The 15,648-nt window shown below is 40.8% G+C and overlaps 1 protein-coding gene and 1 non-coding gene across 14 annotated transcripts in view; one reads left to right on the top strand and one right to left on the bottom strand.

Annotated features, from left to right (window-relative positions):
* The window catches only part of TNIK (TRAF2 and NCK interacting kinase), a 405,472-nt gene that overhangs the window by 240,150 nt on the left and 149,674 nt on the right, over positions 1–15,648 (top strand). For all 13 annotated transcript variants that reach the window (XM_086394188.1, XM_086394149.1, XM_086394139.1 and 10 more), the window contains one exon: positions 9,665–9,790. In XM_086394188.1, coding sequence (XP_086250314.1) covers positions 9,665–9,790 — 126 coding nt within the window. The remainder of the gene's footprint in view (positions 1–9,664; positions 9,791–15,648) is intronic.
* Positions 4,877–4,983, bottom strand: LOC147379529 (U6 spliceosomal RNA). The gene has a single exon (XR_015135564.1). It is a non-coding gene; the product is annotated as a U6 spliceosomal RNA (small nuclear RNA).

Genomic DNA, 15,648 nt, shown 5'->3' with positions numbered 1-15,648 from the left:
TCAAACTTATATCCATTGAGTCAGTGATGCCATACAACCATCTCATCGTCTGTCACCCACTTCTCTTCCTACCTTCAATCTTTCCCAGCACCAGGGTCTTTTCCAGTGAGTCAGCTTTTCACATCAGGTGGCCAAAGTATTGGAGCTTCAGCTTCAGCATCAGTCCATCAGTGAATATTCAGAGTTGATTTCCTTAAGGATTGACTGGTTTGATCTCCTTGCTGTCCAAGGGACTCTCAAGAGTCTTCTCTAGCACCACAGTTTGAAAGCATCAATTCTGAGGTGCTCCAGACTTCTTTATGCTTCAACTCTCACATCTGTACATAACTACTGGAAAAACCACAGTTTTGACTATACAGACCTTTGTTGGCAAAATGATGTCTCTGCTTTTTAATATGCTGTCTAGGCTTGTCATAGCTTTATATATATATATGTATTTTACATATTCCTTTACATTATGATTTATCACAAAATACTAAATATAGTTCCCTGTGCTATTCAGTAGGATCTTGTTGTTTATCCATCCTAAATATAATAGTTTGCCTCTGCTAATCCCAACCTCCCAACTGTCCACCCCAGATCCTCCCTGCTTTGGCAACCACAGGTCTGGTCTATGTCTGTGGGTCTGTTTCATAGATGGGTCATTTGTGTCATAGTTATATAAGTTATATAAGTTCTAAGTTATATCATATGGTATTTGTCTTTCTCTTTCTGACTTACTTCCCTTAGTATGATAATCCCTAGGTTCATCCATGTTGTTGGAAAAGCTGTCTTATTGATGATAGAGTTTAGCCAAATAAATGAAATATTCCTAGGGTTAGAACCTATTTTATAAATTCGCAGTTCTCTTGGGAGTCATATATCAGTGCTGGCATGGGTATGAGAAGGATGCAGGCCACCCTTGTCATATTTGCTTCTCTAGGGGACACCACTTCCTAGTAGAGAGAGGGCAGGTTAGCCTAGGATGAGATGGTTGGATAGCATCACCAACTCAATGGACATGAGTTTGAGCAAACTGGGAGATAGTGAAGAACAGGGAAGCCTGGAGAGCTGCAGTCCATGAGGTTGCAGTGAGTCAGACACAACTTAGCAACTGGACAACAACAACGAAAAGAGCAGTGCAAACTGTCACTCATCTCAGTTTGTCCTGGTTTTGACACTTCGTGGCTCTCTTATCCTGGGCATGTTGCTTACCCTCCATTTATTCCCTGTGTATGTTGCTGTGCTGTGTGTGTGTGTTCAGTCGTATTTGACTCTCTGTGACCCTAAGGACTGGTGCCTACCATACTCCTAAAATTCTATGGAATTTTCCAGACAAGAATACTGGAGTGAGTTGCCATTTCCTACTCCAAGGGACCTTCCCAACCCAGAGATCAACCCACATCTCTTGTGTCTCCTTTATTGGAGGCGAATTCTTTACCACTGAGCCACCTGGGAAACCCTTTACATGTGTAGATATGGATAATATCACTTCTCTCGTAAAGTTAGTGTGAGAAGTAAATGTGGGTATTTATAAAGCATTTGAGATTAGTACATAGCACACAGTTGTTACTGTTATGGCATCTCTTGCATATATTTTCATTTTTCTCTCCATAGCACCAGTGATTCCTATAGGAAACCATATGCCCTACCCCATCCAGGTAACAGGCCTTGGCAGCGCTGTTTCTGCCGGGAAACCAATGCCTCCTCAGTCACATCATATTATACTTGTTCTTTTCCCCTAACTGGATAGCTCCCACATGGCCTTTAGGATTCAGCTCACACTTGAATTTCTTGGCTGTCTCCCCTGATGCTCCTAATTAGATAAGCTACTCGAACCTCTCATGTTAATAATTTTGCATGTATCTGTATCATTATTTGATTTCCGTTCGTGTTCCCCATGAGACTACAGTAAGTTTTATCGTGGAAGAGCTTGAAAGTGTTATGTCCATTGTTGTATTACAGTCAGCTCTCTATATTCAGTGTTAGTTGAATCTGAGGTTGAGACCCACAGATATGGCAGGCTGGCTGCAGTGTGCCACTTCACAAAAGAGACTGGAGCGTCCGTGGGTTTTGGTATCCATGGGGGTCCTAGAGCCAGTTCCTTGTGGATACTGAGGGATGACTGTATTACACTATTATTATTACCACTAATGTTATTTAGCATTGTGCCTGGGATAGAGCAGACAGATAAATATGTGTTGAATGAATTAATTTAGTTTAGGGTTAACATATACAACAAATCCAGTTGCTGCCTGGAGAATGCCATAGCAAGGTCTCAAATTCTAGCAATGCAGCAATGAAGAGATGTGGAATTAGCTAAGTTATTGAACCACCCTGGGTCTGTTTCCTAAGACCTCAAACCCCACCTTGAGATAATTTTAGAGGATCCATACATGCTTAAGTCTCAATGTTTAATATACTTTAGTATTAATATTTAATAAACTGTTTTTTAAACGTTTCAAACTGTACATTATATACCAACTTTGAACACACCAGAAAATGGCAGCCTCTCAAGGGGGCATGAGGGAAGGACAAATTGGGAGTTTGGGGTTAGCAGATGCAAACCATTATATATAGAATGCATAAACAACAGGGCCCTGCTGTATAGCACAGGGAACTATAACCAATATCCAGTGATAAGCCATAGTGGAATGGAATGTGAAAAAGAATGTGCATAAATGTATAACTGAATCACTTTACATCAGAAATTAACACAACCTTGTAAATCAACTATGAAAGTGAAAATGTTAGTTGCTCAGTCATATCCGACTTTTGCGACCGCATGGACTGTACCCCGCCAGGCTCCTCTGTCCATGGAATTCTCCAGGCAGAATACTGGCGTGGGTAGCCATTCTCTTTTCCAGAGGATCTTTCCGACCCAAGGATCAAACCTGGGTGTCCCGAATTACAGATAGATTCTTTACCATCTGAGCCACCAGGGAAGTTAAAATCACCTATACGTCAATAAAATAAATTTTAAAATAAAAGAAAATGGCAGCCTCTCAATTTGTACTCCAGGTTACTTCATTCATGTGCAGAATGCCATTCAATATCAATTTTCCGCTGAAATGGCAAGTCATGCTATTTATGCAATTACATTTCTTAGGAAATGTAGATTTTCTCTATCCTTTGGAACCAAAACAAAACTGAAAATGACTAAGATATTGAAACTGATATGTGACTTGCAGTTTGTTTCAAAAATTCTAAATTTGCCTTCACTAAAATAATCGCTTTGTTGTCACTGATTAACTTTATAACTAGTCATTACTTAGTTAAAGTTATAAAAATAAATGTTTACTGTTTTTAAAAGCATAATTTTTATTGAGGCTATATATTAGCATCCTGAATAGATTTTCTACTAGAGAAAGGGATTTCAGTGCTACAAATTATTATTTTTTTTTTTCAAAAAATCATGTTAGAAGATGTCAGTAATCCCTACAAATTCTATTAGTCTATAATTCTTTAACAATGAATTGTCTTCAAATTTTGTCACATTCGGTCAACAACAAAGATGAAAATGATGGACATGTTAACACAAATGCCTGCGTAATGCCAGCAGCCACCGTGGAGAGCAGCACAGGCGAGGGGCAGCAGAGGTGGTTTTAGCCAGTATCCAAGCATATGGGATGCAGTAGCATTTATGAGTCTGTACACCTCATCCTGGGCTTCCCAGCTGTCTCAAGTGGTAAAGAATTGCCTGCCAATGCAGGAGATGTAAGAGACACGGGTTTGATCCCTGGGTGGGAAAGACCCCCCGGAGGAGGGCATGGCAACCCACTCCAGTATGCCTGCCTGGAGAATCCCATGGACAGACGAGCCTGGCAGGCTACAGTCCCTGGGGTCACAAAGAGTCAAACACGACTGAAGCAACTTAGCACACATGCTCACCCCATCCTTTTTTGTTTTTTGTTTTTAATATAATTTTATTTATTTTAATTGGAGGCTAATTACTTTACAATATTGTATTGGTTTTGCCATACATCAACATGAATCTGCCACCCATCCTTTTTTATAAAGTTAAAACTGACCAGTCTCTTGGATTGTCGTAAGAATTACACAGGTTTATTCCTCTTCCATGGATTGAGAGCTGTGTTGTCGAACACACTAATATTAAATGTCTCATTAATTCTGGTTTTAAATCCTGCTGTATTGTAGATTCTTAAAGTATGTTCCCCTGTGTAATAAATATGCAACTTAAAATCCCTCCTTTATCCCCTGAAATCATTCATAAGCAAATATTAATGGGTGCTAAAAAGCTCTTTTAATTGGAGGACCAAAGGCAATTTCTCTTCAACCCTGACTTAAGGTGCTCCTAAACTCTTCTTTCATGATTTAGCAGCAGCTTTGGTTTTATCATTGTGGGTAATCACCCTTCTATCTAGGAGTTTTCATTTTAGAATTACAAACACTGACTTTGAAATCAGACAAATCTCGGCTTTAGATCTTTTTTTTTTTTTTTTAAACTTTACGTAATTGTATTAGTTTTGCCAAATATCAAAATGAATCCATCACAGGTATACATGTGCTCCCCATCCTGAACCCTCCTCCCTCCTCCCTCCCCATACCATCCCTCTGGGTCATCCCAGTGCACTAGCCCCAAGCATCCAGTATCGTGCATTGAACCTGGACTGGCATCTCGTTTCATACATGATATTTTACATGTTTCAATGCCATTCTCCCAAATCTTCCCACCCTCTCCCTCTCCCACAGAGTCCATAAGACTGTTCCATACATCAGTGTCTCTTTTGCTGTCTCTTACACAGGGTTATTGTTATCATCTTTCTAAATTCCATATATATGCGTCAGTATACTGTATTGGTGTTTTTCCTTCTGGCTTACTTCACTCTGTATAATAGGCTCCAGTTTCATCCACCTCATTAGAACTGATTCAAATAAAAATATGGAACGCTTCACGAATTTGCGTGTCATCCTTGTGCAGGGGCCATGCTAATCTTCTCTGTATCGTTCCAATTTTAGTATATGTGCTGCCGAAGCGAGCACGGCTTTAGATCTTAGCTCTAACTTTTCATATAGGAATGTGCTGTGCGTGCATGTTCAGTCGTGTCTGACTCTTTGTGGCCCATGGACTGCCCACCAGGCTCCTCTGTTCATGGGATTTCCCAGGCAAGAATACTGGAGTCGGTTGCCATTTCCTCCTGCAGGGGATCTTCCTGACCCAGGGATGGAACCTGTGTCTCCTGCATTGGCAGGTGGATTCTTTTACCACTGAGCCACCTGGGAAGCTCTAAAATAGGAAGACACTCTCTGAAACTCATATTTCTTATTTGCTCAATGGGATCATTAAAAACAGGTATTTCATAGATCTGTTTTGGATATTCAATAATACACATACAACTTATGGTACAGAGCATTACATCGGGTTGGCTTTGGCTGTATTTTATGACTACGGTTGTGATCATCATATAGCCATCAGAGGTAGTCAGTGGTTAGCAAGCATTGTCTAGAATCATCCTTTTCCTTGCATTTGAAAAGCACTGTTTCTTCACCTGTTTTATCCTGATATACCGGTTCTGGTTTTTCATATGCAAGTGTTCTATGCAAGCAATTAGAAGTCTACCCCAATACACAGAAACTTTTCAAGTCTCTGTTATATCACATTAGGTAATATCCCATTGGCCAAAGCAAGTCACGGGGCCAAGCCCAGAGATAAGCAGAGGGGATGGACTCCACCTCTTTATGTATTGTTGTTATTCAGTTGCTAAGTCTTGTCTGACTCTTAGCAAGTCAGACTGTAGCACGCCAGGCACTTCCCTGTCCTTCACTATCTCCCAGAGTTTGCTCAAAGTCATATCCATTGAGTTGGTGATGCCATCCAACCATCTCATCCTCTGTCGCCCTCTTCTTCAGTCTTTCCCAGCATCAAGGTCTTTTCCAGTGAGGCAGCTCTTCACATCAGGTGGCCAAAGCATTAGAGCTTCAGCTTCAGCAAAAGTCCTTCCAATGAATGCCAAATATCAAGGCCATTTTTCCTTTCAGTCTGCCAGAAATACTAAGCAATAGATTCCTGTCATTTTAAGAAAAAATAATAGTTTTCTTTATGTTGATAATAGTGCTCTGCTTAAATAAGCACTTAATCATTTCTAAGACCTGAGAGGTGACTTAGATAGGTATTCTTTTTCCCATTTATAGATGAATATAACTGACATTCAGAGAGTTTAAATAGCCATATCTGAGTTTACATAGTGAATCAGCTTGGACAAGATTTTTGAAGTCTTCTGATTGAAATTATGGTTCTTCCTAGACTATCAGACTTGGCTGATTAAAATTGCTCCCTTTTAAAATTTCTTACAATTTTGGTATCATTCTTTTGTTTTTTAAATTATGACCCAATGGTCATTAGTTTCCCAATGAGCTTGATCCCTTTGCTTAATTCTTAAGACATAAGAATAATCCATTTACGAAATAGAAGAAAAGCTTCTTATAGCTTCATAATCTAATTCTAGCCTCAGTGGTTTCTGTCTGTCCTTTTGAAAACTTCATAACCCATCTTCTTCAATAGGCCATGTTGTAAGAGGTCAGACTGTTTGTGAAGGGGTTAAATGAGTTCTTATGGTCATAAGAAGTGCCTCCCTTTCAGTTTCACTGCATAACTTACGGCCATCAATGCCCTAGTCTAGAAATCTGGATAAACAGTAGCCCTGAAGGCCTGATAAATTGCCTACTCACTTAGGAGGTAATATAAGATCACGCTCAGGGTTCTATATTAGAGCTACATCACCATGACCCACGGTGGTTCTGTAACTGTGTTTGCAACAGTGCAATTTAAACCTAAAATTCAAGTTACTTATATTCCTGACCTCTTATTCTTGTTATTTATTTTTTGATTGAGAAGATTAATAATAACATTTATTTTGTATTATATTTTATAACTTTCACATCTTCATTTAATTTTCACAAAAGATTAGGACATATAATACTATTATAAAATCTATGCTGCTGCTACTGCTGCTGCTAAGTCGCTTCAGTCGTGTCCGACTCTGTGCGACCCCATAGACGGCAGCTCACCAGACTCCCCCATCCCTGGGATTCTCCAGGCGAGAATACTGGAGTGGGTTGCCATCTATATCTCCATATAAATGAGAAAAATTAGACTCTAAAAGGTAGGTTACTTTCCTGGGATCATACAGCCAGAAGGAAGTGGGGCCCAAACTGGACATGTACCCCACCTGCCCCGCCTTCTCATTTTCTTGACTCAATGCATAGGCCTTCTTCATTATCTTGTTGCCTCAGTTTACCTTTGCAAAGCAATGGAGGATGTGCTGATTTCATTCTGGTCTCCCAGTACTGTTTACTTTGGATTTAATCATATACTGAATTACACTGCTGTTTACCTGTTTCATGAGTTCTTGTTTTCTTAATGATATGGTCAGTTTTGGGGGCACTTTTCCTTCTCTGCTTCTCCCATGTCAGCTGCCGTCCTGTGGAGAACCTAGGAGAGCAAATACTCATAGAACCAGCCCAGCTTCTCGGTAAGAATGACCCAGGCTGAGCCTGTCCCACTGCTGCTGGAAAGTGATTGATGTTTTACTGTCTTATTTACTTGTCCCTTTAGTTGAAAGCAGATGCCAAGTCACCCCAAAAACCCTCAGGTTTGTTTTCTCCCCTTGTATCTAGGCTTCCCCAAAGTACATCTGCTCCCATCCTACATTCATCCATGATTATTTGGCCCCACATGGTGGATTTAAAATAGCTAATATGCATGATCCTCAGACATTTTGAGGTCTGCTGCAGGACTGTGCAGCAAGTTGAAGGACTGTGAAGGTCATTCTCTCCTTATACCTGTGGTGAAGACTAGGCAGTTTCTGATGGCCACAGGGAAGATTTCCTGGGTCAGCAGTGTGCCGTCCCCTCCCCCAGCCTCCTTCCCAGCCCTTCACTCCTCTACTCCTTTCCAGGGTTAAGGCCACGTGCTTCTTCTTAGCTCAGCATCCCAAGCACACGTTCTATTTTGAGATTACCTACTCTTTGACGTGGATAGGCCACGTGATATGTAACATACTGATTCTCCTAGGTTTGCAAATCTCCACCACTTTTTAGGAAAACTGATTTTTGTGTGGTCAGAAAGTGCCAGCATTTCACCACTCCTCTTGTTTTTACCAATTCCTTTCAAGCTATAAGGAAGGCTACTGTAAGTGGTTGGACGTTTTATAGGTATTCACTTTTTTATTCATATTTATCCACAGGATTTTGCTCGATGCTAGGATATTATAAACAGCTAAAGCAGGGAGGATCTCTTTGTTTATAGTTTTTATGGATTGATAGGGAAGAGAGGCTTCAGTCAAATGTTTAAATAGATAAATGTGGATTGCAGTTCTGGTAGGTGCTGCAAGGGAAGAGATCCGTGATGATTTATGGGACTAGAAGCATGTCAGGCAGACCAGAGAGCTTTATTGGGGAAGGGGCTCTGGAACTGACATTTGAAGGCAGGAGAACTTAGAGTCCATGGAGAAGAGAGTCAAGAACAAGGGCAATTATGACTCAGGATGACCCTTACCTCTATTCCAGTACCAACAAATGTGTGGCTTTAGGGGTGGACAAGATATAGCGGGGAGACTTGACATTACCCGAGAGAATTGGAGAAGACATCCCTCAGGAGTATCCGTTAAACTCAATCAGGAATAATGAGTAGAAATTATGTGAAGAGGAAGGGGAAAGAAGACACTCATGGGAGACTACAGAAGGGCCCAGCATTGTTGAGACTGAGTAGCTGGAGGAGGCAAGAATACAGACAGGGACACACTTTGAGTGTTCTTTCAGGAAATGGTGATGTAAAATCTTATGCTCCCAGATTCTTACTATTGCCTCTAAAACAGTCTTCCTGGGCTCAGAAATTTTTCCACCAACCTCAAAAATAAAATGCTGTTTAAAAGTCCAATTGATGTGTACACATCAAAATAAAATTACGGGAGAACATGCACACCCTTCATTAGTGATGCCAGGTCTTCTAAAAAAAGGCTCAGGTTAGTGGACTCCGAATTGAAACTCAAAATGAATGAAATCTGAATTCCGAAACTTACTCTGTCGGGGGATTCTTTCTTTTCACATCCGTGGCACTACCACATGTCCCCTTTCTTTTCATGTGTACTTTCCTGAAGGTGAGATGGGTACTCCTGCTTTGTGAACACCCTCAGATCGAGAGAACTTACCCTTGCTTCCTTTCCCATCTGACTTTCATAATCTTCTACTAGGGACTTCAATAAAAGGAGACTTCAAAGAAAATGAACCTAACAAAATTTAAATTGAAGAGCCTGTATTTTTTTTTCTTTTCACCTTTCTTAGTCTTCCTTGAACCAAGTATGATCAGTGATAGGTACTTGATGGACAAATTTCCCAGAGGCCTAGAATGAGTTTTATCTCAATAGCAAGTCTACCTTGATCTCTTCCAGGTGAAAAGATGAGGAATTTTTTTTTTACTATCAGGTTGCATACTATTTTGGTTTGCTGTACAAACAGAAGACCCCTTTCAACTGCCAATGTGTTGTCTCGTATATGTTTTCTTTTTAGTCAAGAGACAAAGTCAAGTAGTATGATAATAATGCTTGTTTGTTACCACAGAAGAAAAAACTCAAATTTTTGCATAGTTGATATAGATGGTTATGAAAAATAGAATCCTACTAAAGACATGGATTTTCATGACAGAATATTTATGGTTCTAACACAGGATGAAGAGGAAGAAATCAAACAAGAAATTAACATGTTGAAGAAATACTCTCATCACCGGAATATAGCTACATACTATGGTGCTTTTATCAAAAAGAACCCACCAGGCATGGATGACCAACTTTGGGTATGTAGGACTGTCCACATTTGCTTTTCTTACTTAAAAAACAACCAAGACTAAATGTTTCATTTCTCTATCCTAATTACTGAGTTTGATTAGGTACTTGTTCCTTGAAATCCTTTATTCCATAGTTTCCATAACATTGTATTTGCAACGTTTTCTCTCATTTCCTTGAATACCTGTCTGTCTTCTATCATTTAATGTGGACCATCCCTAAAGCTAGTTGTTAAGTTCTTTTTTTCCACACAAAATGACTACCTTTATTGAATTTTTACTATACTTTAGGTACCATGCTATATTGTAATATATATATGTATACACACACACACACACATATATATATATTTACATTTATTTATTTGCTATGCCACATGGCTTGCAGGATCTCAGTTCCCCAGCCAGGGACTGACCTGAGCCTTGGCATTGACAGCACCAAGTCCTAACCGCTGGACTGCCAGGGAATGCCCACCACGTTAATTTTTTTTTTTAATTCTATCATTTATTCCAGCTCTTTGAGGTAGACATTATTATCTTCATTTTGAGGGGTGAAAAAACCTGTATTTTTGCTTAAACACTTGATGACAACGAATTTAGTAGCCTTTAGAGATGAAGAGTTTTTATAAATCAATAAGAAAATATGTAAAATGATTAATGGAAAGACTAAGTTAAGATAAGGCAGCAATTAAAAAAATAAGAAATATCAACTACCAATAAAGATGTTTTTAAAGTGTAATCTTACTAACAATATAAATACAAAAGAAAACAAGAATTAGATACCACTTCTTATCCAGTAGACTGGCAAAGGTTTTTTTTTTTTTTAATGATATACTCAGGATGGACAGTCACATCCTCTGCTTATAGAAATGAGTGTTGGTACAACTTTACTTAAGGATAGTTGGAAAACACACACACACACACACACACAGGTATCTTTATCTCTATTTAATCTCCCAAAGGAAATGCCTTACTTTTGACTCAATATTTTCACATACAGGAATGTATCCTAAATTTAACTACATAAAAATATATGCATTATAGATGCTAACCAGTAGGTAATCACTTAAATAAATCCGTTAGGGGACAATACTCAACCAGTTAAAATGATGTAGATCTGTGTTTACAAATGGATGAACATGAACAATTACAGTAAGGATATTTTAGAGCCTTTTTAGAGGCTATGATTAGATATAGCACATTTTCATTTTTTTCAAAAAAAAAAAAAAAAAGAGAAAGGACCAGTATGTACACATATATTAACATGATGGGGATGTCTAGAATAGTGAGCACCAATAACATTGAAGATGTTTGTTTCTGGGTAGTAATTTCAGTAATTTAATTTCTGAAACTTTTTTTCAATGTCTTTTTTAAAAAAAATATTTATCTATTTTTAGCTGTGCTGGTTCTTCATTGCTGTGCAGGCTTTTCTCTAGTTGCAGTGAGCAGGGGCTACTCTCTTGCTGTGTGAGGACTTCCTGTTGTGGTGGCTTTTCTTGTTGCAGAGCACGGGCTTCAGAGCACTCGGGCTCAGTAGCTGAGGCTCTCAGGCTCTGGAACACAGGCTCAATAGTTGGTGGCTGCTGCTGCCACTGCTGCTAAGTCACTTCAGTCGTGTCCGACTCTGTTGGACCCCATAGACGGCAGCCCACCAGGCTCCGCCGTCCCTGGAATTCTCCAGGCAAGAACGCTGGAGTGGGTTGCCATTTCCTTCTCCAATGCATGAAAGTGAAAAGTGAAAGTCAAGTCTCTCAGTCGTGTCCGACCCTCAGCGACCCCATGGACTGCAGCCTACCAGGCTCCTCCGTCCATAGGATTTTCCAGGCAAGAGTACTGGAGTGGGGTGCCATTCAGGCTTAATTACTCTAAGGCACGTGAGATCTTCTCGGTCAGGGATTGAAGCCTTGTCTCCTGCATTGTCAGGTGGATTCCCCACCACTGAGCCACCGTATCATTTTTAATTGCTTCTCATTGGGTTATCTTTGCTCCTTACAAAGACAAGTTCTGAGAACAAGGAATGTGTCTTTTGCATCTCAGTGTCTTTAATACCAGAAAGGGGCTGGGCATGTGATGCTGACAAAATAGTTGTTTTATGAATGAAAGCGATATTATTGGTACACACTTGGTTGCTATTATTTTTATTGATTCAAACTGATAATTGCTACAGGTACTTTTGAAAGTTCAGCTTCCCTGTGGCCTATAGGTTCAGGAGGATGTGATGAGATGGCATGAGTGTGAATATAGGACTTATAGTATAGAACTTATATATAGGACTTATATATAGAACACAATATAGTCCTGTGTTCCCATAGGACTTCTATACTGCCAAAAATCTAGCATTTTAGCAAGGACTCCTGCCGTGCCATAAGCTGCAGCAGATGACAAGAGGAGAACGATAGCTGTTTTGATACTGTCTACATAAGCATTTTTTAGTTTGGTCAAAGCTATAGCTTTGGAATCACCTCCAGTTTATCCCCTGAGGTAGCACCACTATTTCCAGATGAGTCACACCTAGCTGTTAACATCACCCCTTTTGTGAGATGGGCCAGACCAGGTAGTTTTCTTATTAGGCTGAGCTATTAATATTAAAATTTGGGCATATATATTATAAATCATTGGTTGGGGAAGGAGAGGAGTGGTCAAACAGGTCAAACTATTTTTCTTAAAACTGAGATTTTTTAAGCTGGAAAAAAAGTTAGTTGTCGTTTATTTTACTGGATCCCAGTGAAGCTAATTTCTTTCTCAGAGCCTCTGAGCTCATTAATGGATGGACGCAGAATAAGAATGCAGACATCCTGAAATATGACCATGTAGCTTGGCTGGAAGTTCTATGAAAGGCATTGGAAGTCGTTGTTGTTTTAAATGAGCAAAATTTGCAGTCCGTTTTCAGATCGGCAGTGGGAGCATGCAGCAAGCCTGTTTGCATCTGCAGGGTACAAACAGGAGGTTTGATGCTCTAGAAATGAGTCACTGCTTGCCATTTCTCACCCTGGCCCATTGCTCTTGTCGTGGAGATGGCTGTGGTGGCTGGGAATCAGGAGCTTGCATGTGTATGTGTTCATCTATTCACCCACTCATTCATTCACCCAACAAATACATATCAAGCACTTGCTAGGCGTGAGGCACTCTTCTAGACGATAAGAAACATCAGTGAACAAAACTGATGGAAGCCCCAAGTTACACGCGGTGTACATTCTTGCTACAGACCACAATCATATTAAGTCAGAAAACTATTTGAAAAGCTGAAAGTGCATATCCCTAGAAGAGCAGGGAAGGGCTTATGAAGATGCAGGTAGGGGCTGCAGTGGCCAGGGGAACCCCCTTGTAGATAACTTTGAGCATTCCAGGCCTGGTGTTTTCAGGATTATCGACAAGGCCAACGTGACAAAAAGATGTGGGAGATGGGGCCAGATCAGGCAAGGGCTTACAGGGCATTGGCAGGATGTCGGCTTTTCCTCTGAGTGAGGTGGAAGCCACTCGAGGGTTTCGAAGGGGGTGGGGGAGAGAATCTGACTCATAGAGTGAAGGAGTCCCTCTGGTTGCTGAGTTGAGAGTAGGCCAGATGGGGGCCAGAGGAGAAGCAGGAAGGACCAGGGAGGAGACTGTTTGAGCAAGCCAGTCCCCTTCCTGAAGTTCACGGGCATTTGTAAGTAGTGATCACGGGCCACGTGGGGAGGACCCCTGCCTTCACATTCCATTTTTCCCACCTGCAATCAGATGCTGGTGGCAAAACACAGTAGTTTCAGGCCCCACGTCCTGCTTGGAAGCAGAGGACCTCCCTTTTGTCAGATGCCCTTTTGTGCCCACGCAGAGGACTGTTCTGACTGTCCCCATTAGCTAGTCCATTCGCTTCTGTGTCACTGAGGATAACAATACAAAGCTATGAAATTCCTCATAGGTACAAGAGCATCATTTCTTTTTCTAGTTGTTCTATTTGATAAGAAATTCCCTGGTGGCTCAGATGGTAAAGTGTCTGCCTGCAATGTGGGAGACGCGGGTTCGATCCCTGGGTTGGGAAGATCCCCTGGAGAAGGAAATGACAACCCACTCCGGTACCCTTGCCTGGAAAATCCCATGGACAGAGGAGCCTGGTAGGCTACAGTCCATGGGGTCGCAAAGAGTCGGACATGACTGAGCAACTTCACTTTCTTTCTTTGTAAAAAATTAAAGGCAGAACAGAAACATAATAGTTGGGAAATTAGTATCAGATCACAATATTGATGCAAACTTGGTTACGGAATATAATAGTGTGTACTGGGTCCAAGTCCTCTGACTCATCAAACCATAGGCATTCTGTGTTAACAACGATGGCAAGTAATATTTATCACCTGCTTCACATGTGCAGAGTAATGTATTTGTTTGCGTTGTCATATTATTTCACTATATCTTCATAACTACTCTACAAATTAAATATTCTCATTATCCCCACTTTATTACAGATGAGGAAATTAGGCTCAGAGAACTTAAGAAGTTTGCTTGAGGATTCACAGCTACTGGGTGATGAAACTAGTGTGTTAGCTAACCTCAAGCTGCCTGATGCTAGAATCAAACCCTGCATTCTTCTCCTTTTATTTGTGAAAAATAGTTTCAGAGGTTGCAAAAAATAGGTCAAAGGTTGGTGTTCCAAGTAGGACTGAAGCTTTGTGTTTAAACGTGTATTTTGGCAGGGGCCTGCACTCCACAGCATGCAGGATCTTAGCCCCCTGCAGTGGGAGTATGGGGTCTTAACCACTGGGCAGCCAAGGAAGTCCCTAAAAAAATTTATTTTTGAGTTCACTATTCAATTTCATTCATGAAAATTTCCCATGAAAATTCTCAGTTTCCCCAGCTTTCCGGGAGGATAGCGAGACCTGTTAGCTGCTGCTATGAAGATGGTATTTCTTAAGTCTTAGAAATACACTTTGAAAAGTACATTAAACCCTTTGGGAGTGTTTTAGCAAATAATTGCAAAGGTCACAGAGAGTTGACTCTTTGGGTTAATGGCATTCTTTTAGGATTACATTTCTTTAAAAATATTATTATGAATTAAATAGAGACAGAGCCTGTAGCAACCAAGAGTAGCACTCTAACATTTATTCCCAGTTTTCAGACCACAGGAACTATTCCCCAGGTATTTCTTGTGCTGTGGCTAGAGGCCAGGGGTTTGCACATATGCCACCAGCCAATATAGGTGCTGTTTTAGGTGTCTGATTGAATTATAATCTGTGTGAATTCTATCAGTCTTGTCACAGAGATAAACTCTTGTTTAGTCCCAGCTCTTTGTGGAAATACAACTACTTCTGATAATGGCCAAGTAATTCTCCCTTATCAGCTGCTCAGGGCTTGATCCGGAAATCAAAAAAGAGAGCTCTTTCAATAAAGATTCCGATCTCTCCGAAACAAGGCACCCTGACACACAACACGGCCATCTCATTCTGCTCTGTCTCAGCAAAGAGAGGCCTTCTACTTTGCTGCGTGCCCTTCAGACACTGGGAGTGACTGTTGCTGCTGCTAAGTCGCTTCAGTTGTGTCCAACTCTGTGCGACCCCAGAGACAGCAGCCCACCAGGCTCCCCCGTCCCTGGGATTTTCCAGGCAAGAACACTGGAGTGGGTTGCCATTTCCTTCTCCAATGCGAGAAAGTGAAAAGTGAAAGTGAAGTCTCTCAGTCGTGTCCGACCTTCAGCGACCCCATGGACTGCAGCCTAGGAGGCTCCTGCGTCCATGGGATTTTCCAGGCAAGAGTACTGGAGTGGGGTGCCATTGCCTTCTCCGGGGAGTGACAAGGCCTGTCTATTAAATGGACGAATTTCCTCAAGTTAGAAAGCAAAATCACACATATTTTGCCATCTCTTTTGATACCACCACAACAATCACAGGGCTAGAATATCT

Source organism: Bos grunniens, chromosome 1 (assembly GCF_055505025.1).
Source record: "Bos grunniens cultivar Pamir isolate PY7600 chromosome 1, Bosgru_T2T1.0, whole genome shotgun sequence".
In the NCBI taxonomy this organism is placed as follows: domain Eukaryota; kingdom Metazoa; phylum Chordata; class Mammalia; order Artiodactyla; family Bovidae; genus Bos; species Bos grunniens.
The sequence above is the reverse complement of the archived record's forward strand: the minus strand, read 5'-3'. Positions and strand labels throughout refer to the sequence as shown.